General features: G+C 48.3%; 1 protein-coding gene across 1 annotated transcript; it reads left to right on the top strand.

The window, feature by feature from the left end:
* Positions 1 to 1,016: 1,016 nt before the first annotated feature.
* On the top strand, positions 1,017 to 22,716 carry GPRC5A (G protein-coupled receptor class C group 5 member A). Its single transcript, XM_004755807.3, has 4 exons — positions 1,017 to 1,158; positions 15,451 to 16,379; positions 18,641 to 18,699; positions 19,027 to 22,716. The coding sequence occupies exons 2-4, from the start codon at positions 15,458 to 15,460 to the stop codon at positions 19,117 to 19,119; spliced, it is 1,074 nt and encodes a 357-aa protein (XP_004755864.1). The 5' UTR covers positions 1,017 to 1,158; positions 15,451 to 15,457; the 3' UTR covers positions 19,120 to 22,716.
* The last annotated feature ends 2,136 nt before the right edge of the window (positions 22,717 to 24,852 follow it).

Genomic DNA, 24,852 nt, shown 5'->3' with positions numbered 1-24,852 from the left:
TGACAGCTGGGGCGGAGCCTTTCCTGAGACCTGACACGGAGGGGCAGCTACTCAAGGATTGTTTGACAAGTAAACAAAGCCAAGTTTCACTAGGATTGGCATGATAAATGGAAGAGGAGTGGGCCGCGAGGGAGGGGGAACCAGACGCCAAAGGCAAATTCCTTTATTTCATAATTTTTATCTGGCGTCCGCATTCTCATCAACGTTCATTGTCAAGGCTTTCAGAGAGGCAGTTAGGAAAGCCCAGAGATAATGATGTCTGCGCCCTGGGACAGCGCTAATGGTGCTCATCTGACAGTTCCGACCAGTGGAGTTGCGGAGCGGACTCTGGACCGCCGAGGAATTTCCTTGGTTTCCACCTGGCTTCGCCTAGGAAGCCAGAGTGTGGTCACCTGTTTTCCGCGCCAGGCTTCCCATCCCGCACAGGTGGGTGAGAGTGATAGAAAGGCTAAGCCAGGGGAAGAGGTGAGAAAATCCGGCTGCTCCCGCAGCGGGGGAGGAAGGCCCACCTGGAGGTCAGCTCTCCTTCCTACAGACGCGCACAGGCACTCGCGCGCGCGAGCTGGGGAACCCGGGATAACACGGGCGCTACCACCCCGACCAGCCCTTGCCCTTGGCGGAGGGGAGTGCCCGGCGGGGGTTGTGCCCGGGGTGGGGGGGGGGGTGTCGCTCCCCGCAGCCCCCGCCCCGGACGTGACAGCTGGCGGCCCGATAAGGAGCGGTCCCCTTGTGTCGCCTTTCCTCCGGTCCTTGGGACCGGCCGGTGCGCGCGTCCCGCGGCCGTCGGATGCGCTGGGTGGGGCCGGGGTGGTTCCCCCTGCTCTCCCCCACCCCCCATTTCTAGGGTGACTGTGCCGCTGACGTCAGGCGGCTCTTGGTTCATTCCTTGGCACGGGGAGTTTATTTTCAAGACAGCAAGCAGTGCCGCGGAACTGGAATAGGCGTGTCCTCTCCCCCTGACCCTCTCCCGCCCCTTGTCCCTCTGCTCACCCCCTCGCTTGCTCCCTCCCTCCGGCGACTGCTGCCTTTATAACCGCTCGGCGCCGCGAGGACGGGATAGCGCCTGCCGGCTTCCCCAGCACCCCGGGGCTCCAGGGCCGCCTCCGACGCGCGGGAAGCGAGCAGCTCAAGTTCACGCGCCAAAGCGAGGGCTTAAGGGTAAGTGAGGTGCACGCCGCCGGGGCGCACTGGGCCTCCGGATTTAAATCTGGGGTGTGGGGGGTGGTGGGGTGCAGCGCTGGGTGGGGTACAAGAAAAGAGAGCTAGCTCCCTGGTGATGGACTACAACTGTCTATGAGGAAAAAAAAAATCCCAAGAAAGGAATTTCTCTAGTTTAACTCATTTTTCCCCCCCGCTGAGCTTCCCAGGCTAAGACAGAGGCGGAGAGCCAAAAGATTGGATAATAGTTTGTGCTCAGATACCTTGTACAGACTTTTAACAGGTGGAATCCTAGCTGGGCAGGTGAGCAGTTTTGGGATCCTACTAGGGGAAGAAAAAAGAAGGAAGAAGATTTTATTTTTTATTTTATTAAAAAAAATTTATTTATGTATTTGACAGAGAAAGAGAGCACAAGCAAAGGGAGCAGCAGGCAGAGGGAGAGAGAGAAGCAGGCTCCCCACTGAGCAAGGGGAGGCTCCATCCCAAGGGCCTGGGATCTGGACCCGAGTGGAAGGCAGACACTTTATCTTAACTGACTGAGCCACCTAGGTCGTGCTTCCCTGCCCCGGTGAAGATTTTAGAGGAAGGGATTGGGAGTGGAGAGGGTTGGGGATTGAGAGTAGGGGAGATGGTGACAATTACTACTTCTTGCCTGAAAAGTTTTGATTGATTTTGTCCTTCCACAACAAGCGTACCCTTCTGAGTTTTGGGAGGTAGACCGTGGAAGCCACAGCTTTCCTTCATGTGTCAGGCTGTGGGCTCCACCACATTCCCTCCCTGGCTGTCCTTTGAGCTGCTCAGGAACCTCGTTGCAGATGGAAGTTGAATATCCAGTAACAGCCTACCTTCTGGCAACAGCTAGATAGGACCCAGGTATGGCCTCAAGGCTGTCTGAAGTGCTCCCTTAAACTCCATGGGGAAGGAAGCGTTAGTCATAGGGGAAGTCTGCTCTGAATCTAGAAATTTTGGAGGATTTTTGGTTCCTGACTTCTTTCCATGCTGATTTTCTCCTCAGGCCACACCTGTTGAAGGGTTCAGTTGAATCAGCCACTGCTTAGGGCTCATTCCTGAAGGGAAATACCTGAACTGCTTCAGATAGGATGGGCTGGGGCCCATGGAAGGGGTGAGGATGGGGGTCAGAAGTCCAGCCTCCAGGTCTGTGTGCTGGCTCCTACTCAGAGAGGGAACGAAAGGCAGAAGGGAAGAGTCAGCAAAAGCATTACCTGGGAAACAGAGGGGCTCCTCTGAGGTATGGTGAGATGTGGGCTCCTAGGGCAGATAGAAAGGATCAGAACATTCCTGTGAAGTACTCTCGGTGTTGAGTCCGGAAGACTGATTTCTCATCTAGGCTCTACCTCGTGGTGTAGCTATGAGGCAGCCAGGACCTGGGCCTCGTGTTCCTCCTAAGGAGTCTCAGGAAGGCCCCCAGCTCCTTCCCATGGCTGAAATTCTAGCACCTCTGTGTCTGCACATGTCCCTTTGGGAGTCCACCTTGGAGTCTACTCCTTAGTGAAAACTGAAAACGGAGTTTATTTATTTATTTATTTTTAAAGATTTTATTTACTTGACAGAGAGAGCGCGCGCACGAGAGAGTGCAAGTAGGCAGAGTGGCAGACAGAAGGAGAGGGAGAAGCAGGCTCCCCACTGAGCAGGGAGCTCTATGCAGGGCTCAGTTCCAGGACCCTGGGATCATGACCTGAGCCAAAGGCAGCTGCTTAACCCACTGAGCCACCCAGGCACTCCTGAAAATGGACTCTAACTGTGATTTCATTCTGCTGATTTTGGAAGTTTGTCTTCAGGTCTGCTTCTAAGAATCCAGATGGAGCAGAGAAAATGGTCAGGAAGTGATGTGTTGATATATTAGGACCTTAAAAAACAATGAGTTCAGTAGTATTTTTACTCAAGGGGTCTCAGATTTTCTGAGTAGTTTGGTTTGTTTCTATATTTCTGTATTTATTGCCTTGTGGCCAGAATACACAGTCTGTATTTTAGGATTTCAGATTTTTTTGTGTATGTGGTCTAAAACATACTGTTGCGTTTTTTTCAAACTTTTTTTTTTTTTAAGATTTCATTCATTTACTTGACAGAGTGAGATCACAAGTAGGCGGAGAGGCAGGCAGAGAGAGAGGGAGAGAAAGAGAGGAAGAAGCAGGCTCCCGGCTGAGCAGAGAGCTCTATCCTAGGACCCTGGGATCATGACCTGAGCTGAACCCACTGAGCCACCCAGGCACCCCTAAAACATACTGTTTTTGTAAATGTTCCACTTCAGTAGAAGTGATCATATGGAGCAGAGGTTGATAAACTAGGTCCATGGCCGAACACATCTCACAGCCTCTTTTTGTAAATAATTTTGTTGGAACACAGCCATGCTCATATCTATGGCTGCTTTCAGCTACAAACATATGACCCGCACAGCCTAACCTACTTATTAGTTGGCCCTCTACAGAAAATGTTTGCTGATCACAGATATAGAGGATCTGAATTATACGATTAACAATGGGGATATGAACAGATGAACGATAGATGTGAACATAGAAAACATATGAACATAGAGAATATTTCAACTAAGGAATCCATAGAACATTTATAAAAATTTACCATATTATTATTCCTTTGTTTTTTTTTTCATCTGCTGAAGACTGATAAAGAATATTGAAGTCTTCTAGAAGTATTAGGGTCTCCTATAACTAGTATTTCTTTTCATTTCTCCTTGTGTTTCTGGTAGTTTTTGTTTTACGTATTTGGTGCTATGTTATTCAGTGCATGAAAGTTTATAATAGTTGTATCTTAAATGTGGAGTACCCTAATTATTAAAAATCAAGTTTTTTGGTCCATATAATATCTTTTTGCTTTAACTACCTTTGTGTGATATTAATACCTTAACTTTTATTTCTTCATTTCTTTACCTTCAGCAAGCTATTTGTACTTGATATATATTTTTTCATTTAATATTTTATTTATTTATTCATGAGAGACAGAGAGGCAAAGAAGGAAGCAGGCTCTTCACAGAGCAGGAAGCCTTATGTGGGACTCGATCCCAGGACCCCAGGATCATGATCTAAGCCAAAGGCAGACACTCAACCGACTGAGCCACCCAGGCGTTCCTAGTCTTTTTTTCAGATGAAAACATTACCATTTACATTTATTGTAATAAGTGTTGCTTGTTATTGCCAAATAATTTTGGGCCACATGGTCTGCTCTCTCCATCTTTTCCCACATTAGGTAGCCTCTATCTACTTGGGTGCTTCAGTGGCTGGTTGTGTTATTCTGAGGGCTTAGAAACACAGCCTTGTAAGGAGGGATGGTAAGTTTAGCTTGGGACTTGTTGGATTGAACATGAATATGTTCCCTTTATATATTAAAATATTAAAGGGGTGTCTGGATCAGTTAGGCATCTGTCTTTGGCTCAGGTCATGATCTTGGAGTCCTGGGATCAAGCCCCACATCAGAATCCCTGCTTGGCGGGGAGTCTGGTTCTCCTTCTGCCTCTGACCCCGCTTGTGCTCTCTCTCTCTCTCTCAAATAAATAAAATCTTAAAACAAATATTTAGAAGAAGGTATGTTTGAGGATTGTGAGCTGGTATACTAGTAGAGGACTTTATCTATCTTATTCCTGGATATTTTATTTCTTAAACTCCTGGGCCTAATAGCTTTGGAAGTTTCGCTCAAAATCTTATTTTCTTTTGTGTTTTTAAAAAGATTTCCAGGGTGCCTGGTTGGCTCAGTGAGTTAAAGCCTCTGCCTTCGGCTCAGGTCGTGATCCCCTAGGGTCTTTGGATGGAGCCCCACATCGGGCTCTCTGATCAGTGGGGAGCCTGCTTCCTCCTCTCTCTCTCTCTCTCTCCCTGCCTCTCTGCCTACTTGTGATTTCTGTCTGTCAAATAAATAAACAAAATCTTTAAAAAATATATATAAAAAGATTTCCAGTATTTTGTTTTATATTCCGGCATTTTATGTTACAATAATCTAAATTTCATGTGATTTGTTTAGAATGGAGGAAGATGGTATGTAATGATCCCAGGGAACTACCCGAAAGTGACAAGATGGCCATCAGCACTGTAGTTATACTTGTTTAGATCTGCCCAAGGAGGTTCGGTAATTTTTTTTTCTCCCAGTTAGTACGAAGAAACTCAATTCAGTGATGTTATTCAGATGTTATTCATAAGCTGTTGCCAAAATCATTTTTATGTCATCAGAATTAGGATGACTCCTCGGAACTGGGGATCCTGGAGATTTCCTTGCAGACACTTTCCATTTATAACTAATCCTTCATCAAGGGCAGAGAAATTCCTGTGGGACTCCACCCTCATTTTAGAACTCAGCCTAGATAAAAATACAAGGATAAGCATCGGTAGGTATTCATCTTCAGGCCTTCTTCTCCATTACTCACTCTTGATAATAAATAACTTGCTTTGAGTAAATATTCAGTGGTCAGTCTTAGTCCAAGACATTGGCTCAGCAACCCTGGTGTAGAGCAGGGTGCCTCTTGAGGACGATATCTACAAATGGAAAATTGGCACTGTTATCTTAAGAAGCTTGTTAGCTGATGGTTGAGTCAACATTGATTTTAATGTTTAACATAAAGCATATATATGGAAAAACTTGAGAGCTAAGAAATAATGAAGAGATCCACAAATTCTGAATGAGATGGGCCTAATAATTACTTTTTAAAGATTTTATTTGTTTATTTGACAGAGAGACAGAGGTCACAAGTAGGTAGAGAGGCAGGCAGAGAGGGAGGGGGAAGCAGGCTCCCCGCCGAGCAGAGAGCCTGATGTGGGGCTCAATCTCAGAAGCCTGAGATCATGAACCTAGCCAAAGGCAGAGGCTTAAACCACTGAGCCACCCAGGCGCCCCGGGCCTAATAATTTTTTAAAAACCTCAAGGTAGAGATAAGTTTTGGGCTAAGTTTTGAAGTAGTATGGCACATGGCTTGTGACTAGGAGGGGAAGGGTCTTTCTGGCTGGGAGAAAAATGTACATGTGGGGGCAAAGAACACGACTTTATCACAAGGCCTTGGGCAAGCCCCCGTTCCCTTCTGGAGAGAAATAGCTCTTGGAAGAGTGGCTTGCCTTGTGTGGAGGTGGAGAAGGGGGAGTTAGGAAGGCAGGAGGAGAGGGGTGGGAGGACCCATGGAGAAAAGCCATGAAGCTCAAACTGGGCCTGAGTCTGATATAACAGATAAAAAGGGGCTAATATGTTCATCCAGAGATCCCTTCCCTTCTTTGTTCCTCTTGCTTACAGCATTTCACTGTAGCGACTGCTCTTTTATTTTTATTTATTTATGTTTTGAAATTGCTCCTTGGCTTCTGGGAAACGACTCTGGCTTATCATCATCATCATCATCATCGACAACCCCTGATCATTTTTTTAAGCTCTTTTCGCGGACTCCTGCATTGACGACGCAGTATTCCCCTGGTCCTGCCCTTGGCCCCCTTCTCCATACTTGCTCCCTGTGTGATCTGGTTCTCCTTTAAAAGCTTCAGATACCAACTCTAGACCCACCAACGTGTAAGGTGGAAGCCGCAGATACGCAGGTCCGAGGGCAGGGGCGGGGGTCAGCACAACCTGGGGTCCTGGAGCCTGGCTTCTAAGTGCTGTGAGATCTCAGGCAAGTTGTTTAATTTCTTTGTGCCTCAGCTGTGAAAAAGAGGCATAAGAAGAAGGGTTGTTGCGGGAATTGAATGAAACAGTGTGTAGCCCCGAGGAAGCTCTCAGGACTTCGTGCTCATCGTTTCTGGATGCTCCCCCCCCCCGCCTCCCCCCCCTCCTGTTGCATGTCCCATATTTATCTTATATTCTGCACAGCTCCATTTGGTCTCGGTCCTCACCGGCCTGCGTTTCTATCCCATTCAATTGCGTAAGCCAGAAATCTGAGCACGAACCTGGGGTCCTTCATTCCCCAAGCCCTGTCACTTTTGCCTTCCTAAAAATCTCCCACTATTTGCTGGACATCTTTCATGCCTCACCTCCTTCGTCTCTATAACTTAAAACACAAAACAAAAAACAAACCAAAAAAAAACCCCATTAGGTGGAAGAACTCACTGTTTCCCCTGTGCCCTCAGCCTTCCTTGCGTACCCTGTGCCCCCTTGTTTGTATGTCGGTAGGACCCTACCAGTCCTCCCAGGGGCAGCAGCCACACTTTGGATCCGTGTGACTCCTACATTTAACCACAGTACCTGACACAAAATAGGCACTTAAATGTTTGTTGATCGAGTGAAGGCTCGCTCACTGTGGAGACTTCTCAGAGCCCGTTTAAGCGGAGAGAGGCTGGAGTCAGGGAGAAAAGCTTCAGAGATCCTAACAGTGATTTCGAGATGAAATGAAAAATTACATTATGCTTAAGACTGCTTGTGAAGGGAGAGTCTTAGCAGCTACTTGACACTGGACATGTAAATTCTTATTTATTTATTTATTTATTTAGGAGAGCAATCGCAAGTGAGGGGGAGAGGCAGAGGGAGAGGGAGAGTCCTAAGCAGACTCAGAGCCCGATATGAGGCTTGGGCTTGATCCTACAACCCTGGGAGCATTGCTGGGCTCTATCCCATGACCCTGAGGTCACAACCCCAGCCAAAACCAAGGGTCCCATGCTCAACCCACTGCACCACCCAGGCACCCCTGGACATGTAACTCCTCTAAGGGTCAGGCTTCTCAACTGTAAAATGGGTTGAAGAAATAGTAAATGAGATAGATAACAGATGTAAAAACATGTAAATGAGAGAATACTTATAAACACGTGAGCAATCTGCATTTGTGCCTGGCTCTGGGGAGCTCAGTATGCGACACTAGTCCTTACTATTTTTACTCATTATTATGTAGTGACTACTACAATATATCAAATGGAACAATTCAGGAGGAGGGAGAAAACTAAAATGCTAAAAATTCACATATTTGCCTGGCTGGGGTACGTGAGGACTCAGTTTCAACAATCACAGTTTATTTGGTATTTATTCCCCAGGCATTGCTAACAGGTAGGTATTGTCCTCTGCATTTTCAGATGACAGAATGAGATATGTCTCATAGGAGGAAGATAAGATTGGCTTTGGCAAGGCCTTGGGCCCCAGGTTATTCATGCTCAGATACTCTGGGGTGAGGTGGGGTGAGGGGAGGGGCTCAGGGCCTCTTGCCAGCCTGCGCCCCCTTCCAGGTCTAGGTGGGCTTCAGCATCCCACCCCCCTGGGGAGGAGTGAGGAGCCTCGGGGGAAACCGGAAGGACTCATCAGTGCTGGCATCTGTGCTTGCCTAGCAGTCAGTGCCATAGGTCTGTGTCTGTGAAGATTGAGTCTAGGTCTAGGGTCAGCATTGCACTACCCGGTGGCTTTGTCCCACAGGTACACCTCTGCCTGGTGGCCCTCTCCTTGGCCTGCACTCAGACCCTGAGTCACCTCCAGTCCTGTTCGGGAGTTTGATCCGGAGTTGGCCGGACGTGTACTTTTCATGACGGGCGGTGGGGCAAGAAGAAGAATGAAGGGGAGGGGAAAAGATTTGGCAGTCGTCTAAAAGGAGCTTCCTAGAAGGGTGAACAGTGAGACTGGAGTGGGTTCTCACCCTCTCGTTCAGCAGCCCCCCTCATTTTACAGGGGAGAGGAGGGACGTTCCAGGAGATTTGTGTCCACATCTTATGCAGTTGAAACCCCTTCTTTCTAAAAGGGTGGGGTCAAGACTGGGCTTGGAGTTGAGCCCAGCACGTGACTCCTCCTCCTCCTCCCTCCCTTCCCCCCCTCCCTTTCTCCCTCCCCTCTCCCCTCCTCCTCTTGTGCTTCTTCCTTTCTGCCTTTTACTTCTCCTTTTTCTTTATAACTTTTCATGCCCTGACTCATTCCAGAAGGACTTAGGACAGTGCCGGTGACTTCAAGGCCTCCTTTGTAGGTGCTGGTGAGTTACTGGACGGTGGGTGGTTAGTTTAGTGAGCGGCTGCAATAGGGGAAGGGGCTCTCACTCTTATGACTAATGAAAGTCCTTTCCTCACGTCCCAGGTCAAAGGCTACATGCACTAAAACTGTACCACATTCCTCCAAAGTGCAGCATTTAGTCATCAGGGAGTTGGGTGGGAACAGAGGACCGGATACTGGTAAATCGCTCTCCGCTTACTGGGAAATCTCAGGATTCATGCTCTCCTGGGAGACCCCTGGAGTCATTTACATGGTTGCATTTACACGGGAGCATGGTTCCAGACCTGGCCCAGAGCCCCTAGCCTCGGACCCAAAGTGTGTTCTAGACAGCCTGCAGGGGGAAGAGGATAGGAGAAAGGGAGGTTAGGACTCAGGACCGCAAACAAGAGCTGGGGAGGGAACCAGGTCCACCCCACCCCATCTCAGGAGCAGCCCCACCTCGCCCACCAGACTCCTCTCCTATCCCTGTGCACACTCGTCCATCCTGGTTACTACGTGGCGGGGGCTAGTCCAGAGACTAGGGAGAAACATTGAACGTCTCTGTCTACTCAGAGCCTTTGAATCCAGAGGAAGATACAGACTTAGCAATAGGCATAGCAGGGCTGGGTGTGCTATAGGAAGCACAGGGCAGGATTATGGCTCTTCCTCAACTCCCGTCCCCTACCCTCGCACCTCCCTGCAAAGAGTGGCTTAGAGGGAACAAGGCCGGAGAAGCAGGTGGGTGTTTTGAAGTGGTGCAGGAGAGATGGACAGCCTTAGGGCGGGGAGACGTAGGATATTCACGAGATCCTGGAGAGAGGGAAACCAGAGGACATGCGTGTTAGGTCTGGTAATGTGGGACAAGGATTTCTCAGGCCATTTCCCAAATCAGAGGTAGATGTGAAGTTGGCGTTTACCGCCTCTGCCCCAGTTCACAAATGGGGAGACCCCTGTGATATACCTCCTGGCCCGGTCTCACCTTCTCTCCCAAGACCTCCTTTCTTGCCCTGCCTCCTGCAGCCAGTCTGGGGGACAGTCACTGTTTTCCCATATAGGAATCCGAGACTATGCATAGTTGGAACAGCTGGGGCAGGTCCCAGGTAGTCATGCCCATTTCCGAGGGCAGGTCTTGCCTGGCTCTAAAGTTCTTTCCAGACCAAGCTCCTCAGTGTAACTTTGGGGTTAGAGTTCCGGTTTGAACCCCCACCCTGCCGTTTCCTTTCTGCATGACTGGGCTGAGTCGGCTGACGTGTGCCTCAGTTGCTGCAGGTGGAGGACAGGGGTCCTGATGGCTCGAGCTACAGCACGAGGTGCTTGTGATGGTTAGGAGAGGAGAGCCCTAAAGAGTAGGCGTGGTGTGGGCTAAGAGTGGGTTCGTGATGAGACTTTCTGTCCCCATTCAGAGCAGTCCAACAGTGCATTGCTTCTTTCAGCCCCCATGTGGTCTTTGTAGACGCTAGTCCTTTCTTGGCTGGAACCTGGATCTCTCTGTCCTTGCCTTTGGTTCCAGAGGATGCCCAAAGAACTCCGGGTTGCATTCCATTTTCTCTTTCTTGCTCCAGCCCTCACGTTCTTCTCCAAGGTGGTTTTGCTAGCTCCTGGCAGTTCCTATTCTCAAGTGCTGATTGTTTCCTCTTTCCCACAAACCTCGCTTTCTAGAAGTCCTTTTTAACTTCTCAGAACCCTGTCCTTTCCCTGAGCCACCTTTCCTGTCTCTTTTACTCATCTGGGCCACTCCCTGGGTGACACAGGGTCTTCTCTGTACAGAACGGCTTGTTAATAAGTCTGATGAGGTTTTCTTTCCTCTGACCAAATTCAAAGTACTTAGAACATTTCAGACCCATTGCACAATGCCTGTCATTGCTGGGGAAGGAGGTGGAGGAAGGCTAACAGAGGTGAAGTAAGGGTAATTCCAACAAAATTAGTCACTCAGATAAAACGTGTTTGCTAAGAAAAATTTTAAAAAGAGGTTTGTGAGAGAATTAGGAAATATGAACCTCAACTGGATATTTGATATTACAGGGCTATTAACTTTTGAAGTGCGGTTAAGTTACAAAGGAGTTTTATCTTTTCGAGATACACACTGAAGTGTTTGTGCATAAAATGATAGGATGTCTGGGGTTTGCTTAAAAATAATCTGGTGAGTGGGGGTGGTGATGGTGTTCGAGCAGAATCGGCCATCTATTGGTAATTTCTGAAACCAAGTGATGAGCCTGTGGGCTCTTCGAGTCTGCTTGAAAATGTCAACATTTCTTTAAAAACAGTGGGTTTAAAAAAAAAAAAATTATTAAGAGGGAGAGAGAAAGCCAGAGAGCAAGTAAGCACGGGAGGGGAGAGGCAGAGGAAGTAGATCCCCGCTGAACAGGGAGCCCCATGCGAGGCTTGATCCCAGGACACTGAGGTCATGCATGACCAGAGCCAAAGGCCACTACTCAACTGAGCCACCCAGGTGCCCCTAAGAACAGTGTTCCAAAGGCACTTCAGGGACTGTTTGCCCATCTCCCCATGTATGATTGGGGTGGGAGGTGGAGGTGAAATGCAGGGAAATTGCACACCCATGGCCTGTTACTCTCATTGGATCCCTGTCTGCAGATGCCAAGAGGTCCTGCGCAGCTGCCACCAGAAGGGAGGGGCCCAGAGGTCTCAGTTGGCCTTCTCGGCTGGGGACCTGAGGTTCGGCCTCACTGTTCCTCTGGCCAGCACCACAACCGACCGTGCTTCAGGCAAACACCTCATCTATCCCTGTCAAGATTTAGAGTCCTCAGGCCCAAAGTCCTTTGTGGTTAGGGGGCCATGCTGATGACGGCTCCTTTAAGGGACATTTCTACCTTGAAAGCTGGGGAGGGATGAACTGGCAGGGCTGACCGAGAGGGGGAACTACCTTTGAAGCGAGGCCCCAGCCTTATGACAGATCTGAAAAGGGGTGAGGTGGAGAGGTGAAGGTGAGTGCGGACGAAATGCGCCCAGCCTGGGTCTCTCCTTTCCCCAGTGTACACTGCGCTCACAGCCAGCCCTGGGCTGGGGGCTTCTCCCTCTCCCATGCTCCTGGAACCCCCCAGCCTGGCCGGTCTACTCCTCCCTTCCCGGTACCCCCCCTGCAGTGGGTGTGCACCTAGGCAAGGCAGGACAGACCCTGGGGACTTGGCTTTCAGGGGTGCCTGCCCTCTTCCTCCCATTTCTCATCCTGCGCTGTCCTGAAGAGGTAGAACAGGACCGTGTTCATTTCCTTGCTCTGTGCTCCCTGTGTGGTGGGTGTGACCCTGCGGTAGAGAGCAGGTGACACACCCTGGTGACAAAGGGCTGTGGGAAGCCTGTCGCAGTAGTGGCACAGTCTGTCTGTCTGTCTGTCCCTTTTGCTCTGCTAGGGTACTTGTCTGTTTTCTCCTTAACCACTGACTCTCTAGCCTAGTGACGGGCACATGGTGGTGCTCAGGAAACATTTGTTGAGTGAATGGCTGATACAATACCAAGTTAAGTGTGGCAAGTTGAATTTCATAAAAAAGTTGGGAAGATAGGGATGCCTGGGTGGCTCAGTCGTTAAGCCTCTGCCTTCTGCTCTGCTTGGTCATGATCCCAGGGTCCTGGGATGGAGCCCTGCATCGTGCTCCCTGCTTGGTGGGAAGTCTGCTTTTCCCTCTCCCATTGCCCCTGCTGTGTTCCCTCTCTTGTTGTGTCTCTGTCAAATAAATAAATAAAATCATTTTTAAAAGTTAGGAAGATAGATTAAAGCTATACATTATTTGTTATTTAATTCAGCTAAGTTATTTTAACACACCACACCTATAATATTCTAGCAGATGCATTATCATGTATGTGTACGTGTGTTTTAAATTGCATATATATACCTATATAATTTTTCCCCTAATTGCCATGAGAGTAAAACAATGCTAGGGTGATGACTATCTCACCCAACTGAAATGCAGGTTTTAGATCTTTTTAAAAAAGATTTTATTTATTTATTTGACAGAGAGAGATATCACAAGTAGGCAGAGAGAGAGGGAAGCAGGCTCCCCGCTGAGCAGAAAGCCTGATGTCGGGCTGCATCATGACCTGAGTGGAAGGCAGAGGCTTAACCCACTGAGCCACCCAGGTGCCCCATACCTTTTTTTTTTTTTTTTTTTAAGATTTATTGATTTATTGGAGGGTGGGAAGGAGCAGAAGGAGGGAATTTTTTAAGCAGACTCTGAACACAGAGCCCAGCCAACATATGAGGTTCTGGATCCCACGACCCTGAGATCAGGACCTGAGCTGAGACCAAAACTCAGATACTTACCTGACTGTGCCACCCGGGCACCCCCGGATTTTATATCTTTAAGGGAAGCAGGTGTTTGAGTTCTGTCTGCATTGACAAAGATGCTCGCTTGTCCTGGGCAGTTAGTGAGCAATGGCTCCTTCCATTTCCCACTGTGCTGTTTCCCTGGCTTGAGGTTGGGTCTTGAAGATGTAAGATAGAAGAAAGAGACACAGGTGTTCTTTTTCCTTGGGGTGATCACAGCGTCCCACAGAGCTGTGAAGGGCTAGAGAAATCTTGTCTATAAGCATGTATGGGCATGTGGTGAAGATATTCTGGCTGTTTTACCTGCTATCAGGAAAGAGACAAGCTGGAGTGAATGTTTTGTACCTTTCCCTGCTTCCTGGTCCAGGGGTTTCCCTTCCTTCCAATTCCTTTCTGCACAGTGTGTCCCTCTTAGGTCTTAGAGGAGGCCAACATCTTTCACTGGTTATTTTCTGTGGAGGGGTTCTCAGTGAGCCTTCTCTTCCTCCAGCCTGGTCCCCTACTCCCCGTCCTGACTGTATTTCTCCTCGAGTCAGTTCACAACTAACTTTTCTCTGTGGAGTGAGCAATCCTATCAAGGAAAAGAAAATCTACAGCCCCCTCCCCTGCCCCAAATCTGTTGCAAATAGCATTTAATAAAACAAAAGGAATTGTGTCCTAGAGAAACAGCCAGATAATATAGAAAAAAATGATAAACTTTCGAATTTCAACATCTTCCCTGACATTGACTTTGGACTTTGAGTACCATGTATTTTAAGGAAATATACAAACTCCTTTTCTCTTCCAGTTTCCCATTGTATCTTCCTACCATGCCCTGAATTCTTAGGAATTTGATTTCGTGACGTTTGGGACATCAGCTAGGTTTAAAATTGACTTGAAGTTTGTGGGAGCAGAGAAGGAAGCAGATGTAGGAGATAAGGGGAAATATAAAGGAAGTATAGCCAATCAGTTTTTTTTTTTTTAAGACTTTGTTTACTTACTTATTTGAGAGCAGGGATCCTAGAGCCAGATAACTTATGTTCAAATCCTGCTTCTGCCATTTTCCTCGTGGTATGATGTTGGGAAAGTAACATCCCTTGTCTCTGCCTCAGTTTTCTCATCTGTAATACATGACTAATATTTTTTACCTCCTGGGGGTGCTGTGAAATTTAGCTAATAAATATGACAGGTGATTGGAAGAGTTTCTGATCCAGAGTAAAAATGAGCAGTAGCTATCGGTAATATCTTTCACTGGATTATCCACTGGTTTTTGGTGTCTCCTGCAGAACTTCCCTCCTTACAGATCGTTAATAAAGAACTCGTTGGGACAGAGAAGACTCTTTCCATCACTTTTTGGAATAAGACTAGAGCCAGCTTTACAAACTTTAGGGAGGGGAAAAAAAAAAAAACCTTCTAACATATGATTGCAGAGCTGAAGAAGAGGTTTCAGCAGTGGTGAAGTGGATGTTTGTTCTTCCACAGAGAAATCTACAGTTCAGATTAACTCCTCGTATCCATGAAAGAATGGGATGCATACAGGGCACCTGGGTGGCTCAGTTGGTTGAGCATCTGCCTGCCGCTCAGGTCATGATCCCGGGGTCCTGGGATTGAGTCCCACATGGGGCTCCCAGCTCAGCGAGGTGTCTGCTTCTCCCTCTGCTCCTTCCCGCTCACGTGCTTGCATGCTCTCAATCTCTCTCTCTCTCTCTCAAATAAGTAAATAGAAATCTTAAAAAAAAAAAAAAAAAAAAAAAAGAATGGGATGCTTACAAATGCCTGACACAGGCAAAGGTAGGGAAAAAACCCTCAAGACCGATAAATGATGATTAAAGTTTAAGCTTAGAGATTTCCGAGTTCGTGAATTCTGACATAGCACTAGCCCAATATCAGGAACCCTGGCAAGTTTTTTGAAGGGAGACCTCAGAACCCTTCACCAAAGCACCGAGTCGTCTGGTGTCAGGGTACCCATGAGTATAGCTTAAGTGTGGGGAGATTTCAGGTTTTCCTTCATCAGTCTTTAGAATTTGCCAGGAAAGCTGGAGACACGTTGCTTTATCTAAGGAGGCAAGTTCAGGGGCAACACCCTGGTCAATCTTTTTGGGTCCCCGTGCCTGAGTGTGTTAGGAGATTCACTTCTCCTTCCCCCCAACTTTGCTTCTACACAGGACCAGAATGGCCACCGCATCCCCTCATGGTTGCCGCTCCAGCCTGGCTGCCAGGTACCACAGACTTTGTGATATGACTGAAATCTGGGGAATTGTCCTAGAAGCAGGGGCTGCAGTTGGGGCCGTGACCTCGGTGGCCTTCATGTTGGCTCTCCTGATTCTCGTCTGCAAGGTGCAAGACTCCAACAGGCGAAAAGTGCTCCCGACCCAGTTCCTCTTCCTCCTGGGCGTTCTGGGAATCTTCGGCCTCACCTTCGCCTTCATTATCCAGCTTGACGGCAGCACCGGGCCCACCCGTTTCTTCCTCTTCGGGGTCCTCTTCTCCCTCTGCTTCTCCTGCCTCCTGGCTCACGCTTTCAACCTGACGAAGCTGGTGCACGGGAGGAGGCCCCTGTCCTTGCTGGTGATGCTGGCCCTGGCCGTGGGCCTCAGCCTCGTGCAAGACATCATTGCCGCGGAGTACCTCATCCTCACCATGAACAGGACCAACGTCGCCATTTTCTCTGAGCTTTCAGCCTCTCGGCGCAATGAAGACTTTGTCATGTTGCTCATCTACGTCCTCTTCCTGATGGCGCTGACCTGCCTCATGTCCTGCTTCATCTTCTGTGGGGCCTTCAGCGGTTGGAAGAGACACGGGGTCCACATCTTCCTCACCATGCTTCTCTCCATCGCCATCTGGGTGGCGTGGATCACCCTGCTCCTGATTTCCACCTTTGGCCCCACGTGGGATGATACCATCCTCAGCTCGGCCTTGGTGGCCAATGGCTGGGTGTTCCTGTTGGCTTACGTTGCCCCCGAGTTTCGGCTGCTTACAAAGCAACGGAACCCCATGGATTACCCAGTTGAGGATACGTTTTGTAAACCTCAACTCATGAAGCAGAGCTATGGTGTGGAGAACAGAGCCTACTCTCAAGAGGAAATCACCCAAGGTACAGAGCATGGCTGGGCAAGGATCCCTTGTAGAGGATGAGGGGAGAACCGTAGGATATTGTAACTGTAAGGAACGCTCAAGACAGTCCAGGTCATACCCCTGACAGAATAGATAAGGTCCCCAAGGTTCAGATCCTGCTTAAAAACATCCAGCTAGTTAGAGTTCTAATAGAACTAGAAGCCGGCCTCTGGAGTCTTAATCTCATACTTCCTACACAATACACTGTGGGTTTCTCTGAGTCAGAATAAGATGGAGCAAAGGAATCACTGAAGAAATCTCTAGAGACAGGCAGGTGAGATTGTGTTCTTTATAAAAGGGAAATAGGTATTCCTTCCAGAAATGTGGAGCCTTTATAGATTTGAATAGAGAAAGCTGCGCCATGATTTCTTGCTATGGTCACAGAGCACAGAGGCAGGAGAAAGCCCTTTTTTCATAAACCAGCAGGGATCTCCATAAAGCTACTGGGGATCCTGATTTATCCTGAAGAATCACATCTGGGGCCGTGGGAGGGAAGAAGTTTTGTCTGACATGAAAGAGTCTAGCGATTTGGCTCCTGCCTGAAGTTGTGAGAAACCAGGTGTTACATTGTTCTCACAACAAACAAGGGGCTAAACTTGTAGCTAGTGACTGTCCTTGCCCCCAAGGACACACAACCAAGGAACCTATTCATTGGTTTCTGGGGCTTACATTGATTTCTGGGCCTAATCAAGGGAGGGGGATGGGTTTGGGACAGGAGAGAGGAATGGGAGCCAGCGAGATTCTTAGCTTCAGCTAACTATTTCCTCTGCCCTTGCAGCGGGGGCGGGGGTGTGTGTGTGCGTGTGCAAAGCTCCCTGGTGCTTCTCACAACAGCTGCGGTCCCTCTCCTGGGCACTGGAAAGCCTGAAGGGAAGCGGGGATGGCTGGAGGGGATATTTTAGCTCCCATCAGCTCCTGTCCTTTCTCCTGCCTTGGTTCTATCACCACACTCCTGAACTCCCTGTTATCAAACCTTAACTACAATTCCTCCCTTCCATCCCTCTTTGCATTCATTTTATGGACCACTGTCACCCTCCTCTCCCTAAAATACTTCTTGGACTACCACATTTTCCTGCTCACATACCTCACTGGCTCCCCAGTACCCACCATATTTGCTCAGGGAGGAGGCTTTTCACAGCCAGAACCCAAGACCCATGGAAGCCATGCTCGGTCCAAACTATTCTAGTCACCGCCTTTCCCTGTCTGTGCGTCCAGGCTCCAGGCATGTCCTTCTCCCTGTCCTTGTCCATTTCTAGTCACACATTCCCCCGTCTCATTATTCACTCCGCCCACAAGCTGTAGAACTTTGAAATGCTCTTATCAGAGTGTGTCCCATTCCATAGCTATTTGCGTGGCTGTCAGATAGTCTTCCAGCATTAGCCTCGGGCCAGGAGTCATTCTGGTTAATCTTTAGATTAAAAAAATATATATATTTTATTTATTTATCTGAGAGAGAGACTGAGAGAGAATGACACACAGAGAGAGAGAACACAAGCGAGGAGGAGAGGGAGATGCAGGCTCCCCGCTGAGCAGGGAGCCCAATGTGGGGCTTGGTCCCAGGACCCCAGGATCATGACCTGAGCCGAAGGCAGACATGTAACTGACTGAGCCACCCAGGCGCCCCTGGTCTTTAGATTTTCCACGGGATCTTATATAGAGAAAGCATCTGAGGTATGTGTGAAGTGTACTGAACAGGTACATTTTGGGGGGAAGTCAATGGATTGTTTTAATTGTATTCATGATGATTGTATGTGTTTTCTCTTCTGTTCCAGAGTTTAAATCCCTCTCATTTTCCCTAGAGACACAGAAAACAATTGCTCAAAAGTTCTGCCCCCTCTCAAAGAAAGTAAAAAGAAAAAAAATTTTTTTCTTTTTTTCTTGTGGACTGTTAAGGAAGTGGGTAAATCCTCAGTGAGATTCACTTCTGGCCAGATCTGTATCTGAAAAGACTGGTTTCAAATTGCTTTTGGGGTGATCTTGGGAGGAGGTGCCCTGGCAGGGAACTTTCTGGAAAGTTCCCTAGTGATCCTCTGTTGGTAGCTATTCATTTATTAGTGTGGTGTGTGCTTTGTGCCTTGCCCTGGGCCTGGGACAGTCTCTTCCTCCATGAATCTTAACGTTCTACTGGGGAGACAGGCAGATAGCAGGGCATGACTGACTGACTGAATGGGGGTGAGCACAGGCCGGAGCAGGAAGCCGGTTGGGCCCAGAGCTTTAACCCCTCCCCTTCCTCTCTTCCAGGTCTTGAAGAGCTAGGGGATACACTCTACGCTCCTTATTCGACCCATTTTCAGCTGCAGGTAAATTGTTTCTCTTTTTTCATCAGGGGCATTAGCTCTCGGGCATGTTTGTCCTTCAGGAACACAGGCTGTAGCCATTCTGAGGGCTCCTAGATGGCCTCTTGGAAAGACAACTGTGTCTCCTTTCCTCTGATCTGCCTCAGGGGTTAGCACTGGAGACTGGAGTATTTCTAGTGTTCTGGAGTATTCCCAGGGGACAGGGAGGGGCACTTCAGGGGGAGGGATGGGAGAAGGGGGAGAAAGTTAAGGTTCCTGCCCAGATCAGAGCTCTGTTGAAATTATCAGGGAATTGGAGTGGGCTTAACAATATGGCTGCTTCCTTTTCAGAATCGGACCTCCCAAAAGGATTTCTCCATCCCACGGGCCCAGACTCGGACTAGCCCTTACAATGACTATGAAGGAAGGAAAGATGGCAGTTAGCCGTTCTGAAGAGTGGGACAGACAGCAAGTCAGCCAACCAATGGGGAGTTCCAAGGGCTATGGGCTTAATCCCGAGCCACCTGAGGAAACTGTACAAAACCTTTTGGGAAGAACTTGCCTTGCCTTGGCTTCTGGAGTTGCTGGGTGGCTAACAAGACTCCAAGGCCTAGCACTCTAGTATTTTCCTTTGTCCCAGGCACTTCTTTTAAGTGGGAGGGAGCCTCCAGCAACTCAGGGTGTGCCCCGTACTGAGCCCAGTCATTTCACCAGTGACTAAAGCCACGGTCATCTGACGCTTCCTGGCTCAGTGAGCTTCAGGAGCCTGCTCTGGTCGCTCAAGGCTGGTTTTGGGAGGACTGCTCGGCCCAGAGCAGAACTGCAAATCTGAGCAAGAAGAGCCAAGGCTCTTCTCTGTCCCTGCTGAAATCTACACTGGAAGCCATCTGACTGGCACGCTCCCATCTTGCCTGGGTATGAGAGGCCACGGGTCACCCCAAATGTACCCATCTCTATGGCACTACCACGGGGTCCTGTGGGTCCCCAGCACCAATTCACTGGTCTTCATTTCCAAATTTTCTGTCCATCCCTGGACATTTGTCCCCTGTCTGCTTTCCCAGAATTTTCTCTTCTGTATCTTGTGGGCAGGGGACAAGCCCCAATTTCTCCTTGGCGGGAGAATTCATGCTCTGTTCTTGCTCTAAATTCCTGGCACGGATTCTTCTGTCGTCCCCTTGCCTCTCAGCTTCTGTAAATAGCTTCACACTGTGTTCACCACCCGTGTTCCGTACGTGGGCATTGTCTACCAATGGGGAGTGTTCCTTGTAGAGTAAGTTATTCCCTGCTCCTCACGTGGAGACGCAATAAAGATATGGTGACAGGTCCTTGATGGTAGCAGAGGGACAGTACGAGGGGTGTGCACTGGACCTGAAGGAGAGACGGCGGGCACTCATCTTCACATGGAGCTGAGGTCCTGGAGCTGAAGTTCAAAGTTCAAGTCTACTGGGTGTGCACTTGACCCTTCTCTAAACATTTCTCCTTCTCCTCCTTTTGTCAAAGATGTGTGTGTTTTCCCTATTTGTTGAGGTGAGGGGCAAGGGTGACACGGGGAGCCAGGAAGGGTCACGGATCCTGAGGTTTTGCTGCAGAAAGGCAGAGGAGTCATGATCTTGGAATGGGGCTTGGCAGGCCAAGTCAGACAGGGACGAGATTTCAAAGGCAGCTTCATGGTCCCCAGGTTTAATTGTAGGAGGACATATATTCAGATCTCTATTTGACAAAATTGGTTCATAATATCCTTTGGAAAAGACACAGCACCTGACAGTTTTTATTCACTTTATTCCAGAAACAGCTGCGTGGGGCAGGGCCACAGGGAACAGTTTTTGACGAAGAAAAAAAAAAAAAAAATCCCCAAGTACTGAAATTGGATGACATTTAAAAACCTTGTAGCTGAGTTAGGGGGTTACCTCCTGAAGAGCCCGACACTCTGCTTTTCATCAAAAGGAAAACCTGGTGTGGGAAGAGGGTTGAGGTGATGCTGGAGGTGAACCAACGACACTCTGAATTACGGATATGGACATGCCACAGAGATTTGGTTGATTGTTTCTCACAAGGCTTTGCACTAACATTAGCCTAGTTTTGCACTGAAAAGGGGGAATTACAAATCATGATTTGGATCCTTCTAGACCATTTTAGTCTTTTCTTAAGAGGCCATAACCTGGTGAGGTTGTTATGAGGGAAACACAATAGAATTCCAAGTCTATCTGTCACAGTGTAAGTACTCAAGAAATACACATCCCCCGACCCCCACCTCTTTTCTTTCCTCCTCTGGACTTTAGCCCATCAACCAAGCAAAGGGGGCTGAGTGAAAGGTAAAGCCACAGAGGACCCTGGATCTGCTTTCTTGTTAGGGAAGAGCATCTCCCAGACCTTTTAACTCTTCAACCTCTTCAAAAACGGGGGAAAACACGGGAATGGTACTCACTTCTAAGAAATACAGCCTTGGGACAAGTAGACCATCCCCTCACAGAATTCTTTTCCTTGCCAGGAGGTAGATAAACTCTCCCCCCATTCAAACAGCCCTTGTCATCCCTGTGGCCGCTACTCTGTCTTCAGGTCTTACATGTTCAGGACATAATTAAACTCTTCTGTTAAAATAGGGACAATGCAGGGACTGAAAGTGTTGGCACTTGGCGATTGCTGTGATACCGGAGAAGAGGGTTTCAAAGACTTCCTGTTAGGTCTCCACCATCCCTGGGCTGAAATGGAATGTGCAGATTTAGCCCAGCCTGGTCCCTGAGTGATGCCCATTGATTGACTGTTGGGAACCCAAATGGCCTCTCCTTTGAACTAGGTAATAAAAGGAACCTCAACAATCTTCCTCCCAGCTTTCACCGATAGGTGGGAAATAGACTGTCTCCCCTCTGGGCCTCTCACTTCAGGCTGGGGCCGCTCCGCAGCCGCCATACTCCAGGTATCCACTTGATGGCGGTAAAACCTCAGGGATGGCCTTCGGGGAGCCGAGCCTCCGCGAAGCAAACCCCTTGCAGCAGCTTTCCGGTGACGTTCAATGGGCTCTGGGCCAATGCGTCCCATTTTAAAAGGCTCCTGTGCCTGAGCTGTTCACGCGTTCCCTCCCACCATCGTTAGAGGACACCTCTCCTCTGACAGACTTTCGGGGCCTCGTGTCTTATTTTTATGAAACCCTCCAAGGTATTTGGAGTCCATTTGCATGCAACCTGGCATCTTTGCAGACAGCGGCCTCATATGCTGTTATTAATGTGGACAAGTATTTATGTGGTGAGAACATCGGCTTTCTGACAGGAAAAGTGTGCCCAAACAAAGAGCAATGCCTGGCTCTGGAAATGGACCCCCCCTCCTGCCCCCAGCCCCAGCCCCAGCCCCAGCCCCAGCCTGCATTCTGGGTTCCCTTCCTGCATTTCTACACTTGTCCTTACTGCTGAGACTGAACTGTGCCCCACTCATCTTTTCCTTCCTGGCCTGCTTCCTTCTGTAGCTCTCAGAGTTTGCAGGGCTGCCTCCGTCCCAGCCCCATTCTGAAACGTGAAATTGTTTCAGAACTGGAGGTGGAGGCGTCAGAGATATCTTTCTCCAGTGTCCTGGACTGCTGAGATCTGGGATCCGGGCCATCGGCCTCCAGGTTGTAGATGGGAGGCCTTTGCACATTCTGGGGGTTCAACCTGTGGTCATCTGGAATCCCTTCCACACAGGGCTGACAATGCTTTGCCCCTGCCTTGGCTTTAGGACAATCCAGGTATGCAGATGGCTCTGTGTGGCCGTGAATTAGGGCCTGACCCTCATTTCTGTAACCTCCAGATTGCTAGAAGATTCTTAACCCTTCAGAATGGAACACGCCAGTGCCTAAAACGTCGGTGTTTGAGAAGGTCACAGAACTTTTGCTGGTGCCTTGTGGCGTTTATTGTACAGAGGAAAGAGCTCAGGCCTAATGGAGTTAAGACAACTGGGACCAAATTTCTGGTTTTGTCTACTGCCAACACTTGTGTGGTCAGTTTAGGCCTTTTCCCCCCAAAGTGGATGTCTGAGTAAGGAATCAAATAAAATGACCATGGTCACTCTCTATTTTAAGTCTTCTTCTTATTTGCCTTTGCATCAACCCTCTCCTCCATTGCCTTTTCTTCCCCTGATCTCTTCTGTAGTCATCACCTTTCCCTCCTGCATGTAAGCTGCATGTAAAGATGGGCATATTCTGGTTAACCCCACGTCACACTCCCATGAGCCCCAAGCCAAATGAACATTTCCCTCTTGGGAAAGTAGACTGGCAAAGGAGGAATTGTAGGACAAGGCAGAAGTATAATAATAATAATAATAATAATAATAGTAATAGTAATTTTAAAAGGGGCACCTGGGGAGTCCAGTTAAGGTTAAGCATCTGACTCTTGATTTCAGCTCAGGTCATGATGTCGGGGTTGTGGACTCAAGCCCAGTTTGGCGCCACACTGGGCATAGAGTCTGCTTGGGATTCTCCCCTCTCTCCCTCTCCCTTTGCCCTTCCCTTGCTCGAGTGTTCTATCTCTCAAAAAAAAAAAAAAAAAAAAAAAAAAAAAAGTCAGAGCTCTTCTTTTCGCTGCCAGCATGAAAATCCTTCAACTTCCTTGACACCCATATTAAGTCAGAACCCATACAGGTCCCTCCTGCTCTCCTTTGCTGTGTGAAGCTAGTGCTTCCCTCCGGGGGCTTTGCTACAGCCAGGGGGGGATGGGCGTCCTCGCTCCCCCTGCAGTTCCTGAGGGCAGATTTCCGAGGCAGTCCTTGAAAACCTTTGGGAGTAACCCTTCTATTGTCATGACCTGAGCCTCAGGTCTCAAGCACCAGATCCAAACAGGATCTTCTACAGAAAAGAAGGTGACCCTTGAATGGAATTTGGTTACCACAGGTACAACACCAAACCATCCGGTCTCAGCTGCTTCTCCTCTAGACTCCCTTCCGTATTCTGATCTATTCATCATGCTGGATTTTTATCAACTCAATTAAAAAAAAAAAGAACCTCTGGCAAGCCCATGTAGCTACGCCCTGAGCTCTGGGGCATGGTGGTGGGGCCAGCACTGTACCCAGGGATTATGTAAAACTATTACCTCTCTCTAAGAAGGAATAATTCCAGATCAACTTTTTTTTTTTTACCCATAAGAAATTGAAACAGAAAAAGCATATATTGCGTTTGGCATGCTATCTTTATGAACAAGATGGGAAAAGGCAGGGGTAATGGTAATAAAGTTAGGTGGAGTCCTAAGTCAAACATTCCAGAAGACCTGATCATTTAGAGATAGAGGTCTCTAGTGGTTTTCCACAGGGCTCTCTCTTTGGCTATGTGTGGGTAATCCTTTAATCCACCACTCGAATAAAAATAAAACATATTTATCCAGTTTTGCACATGGCACAACATTAGGAAAGACTGAATAATAAAACGGAAGGCAACTGTATTGCAAAGGACTGGAAGCAAGATCCCACACCAAGAATTTACTTTAATAGATGTAAATGTATTCTTACCCCCAAAATAAATCACATAAACATTGTTTGGAAAGGCTTGCTTTGACAGTAGTTTTCATGAAAAAGGGCTGGTAGTTTTAGGTGTCTACAAGACTGACAGCACCCAGTGATGTGGTTTAGAAGGGCAAAGAGCCAATGACATCGTAGGCAAGCATTCGTGAAATTGTGAAGTCTGGATCTGGGCGGGTGCTGTTTCCATCTAATCAGGGGGCACGGTCTATCACAACGGAATATTAAATCCACTTCTGTGCATCTCACTGTGATGGAGGAGCTTTTAAGACGGGAGCTCTTTCTAGAATGACATGATACACAACAGGGCTGATGGAATGGAGATGTTTGACCTCGAGAGGGCGAGACTTTGCAGGGTACGTTTGCATAGCGAGGAATACTTACCATGTTCCTTCTCTGTGCCAGCTTCCTTTTGAAGGGCTCTGTTTGTGCAATTATCATTTGCTACTTATAGAAACCTTATGAGTTATTATGATTATGATCTTGCTTTTGCATCATACCTGCAGAAACGGAAGCGCAAAGGTGGCACAGCTACCAAATGATAGGGCTGGAGGGTCAAAGCGGGATCTCTTACACATAACCCCATGCTGCTGCTCAGCTGTCTTTAATGAGAACAGCCTAAGAGGTGGTTCAACGGTAAGAAATTTCAGGAAGGCAGATCCCAGAAAAGCTTCCTGCCAAGTGGTGGGTCATCTTCCGCTG

This window comes from Mustela putorius, unplaced genomic scaffold, assembly GCF_011764305.1.
Source record: "Mustela putorius furo isolate JIRA1106 unplaced genomic scaffold, ASM1176430v1.1 tig00537227_pilon_pilon_pilon, whole genome shotgun sequence".
NCBI classification, from domain to species: Eukaryota; Metazoa; Chordata; class Mammalia; order Carnivora; family Mustelidae; genus Mustela; species Mustela putorius.
The sequence above is the reverse complement of the archived record's forward strand: the minus strand, read 5'-3'. Positions and strand labels throughout refer to the sequence as shown.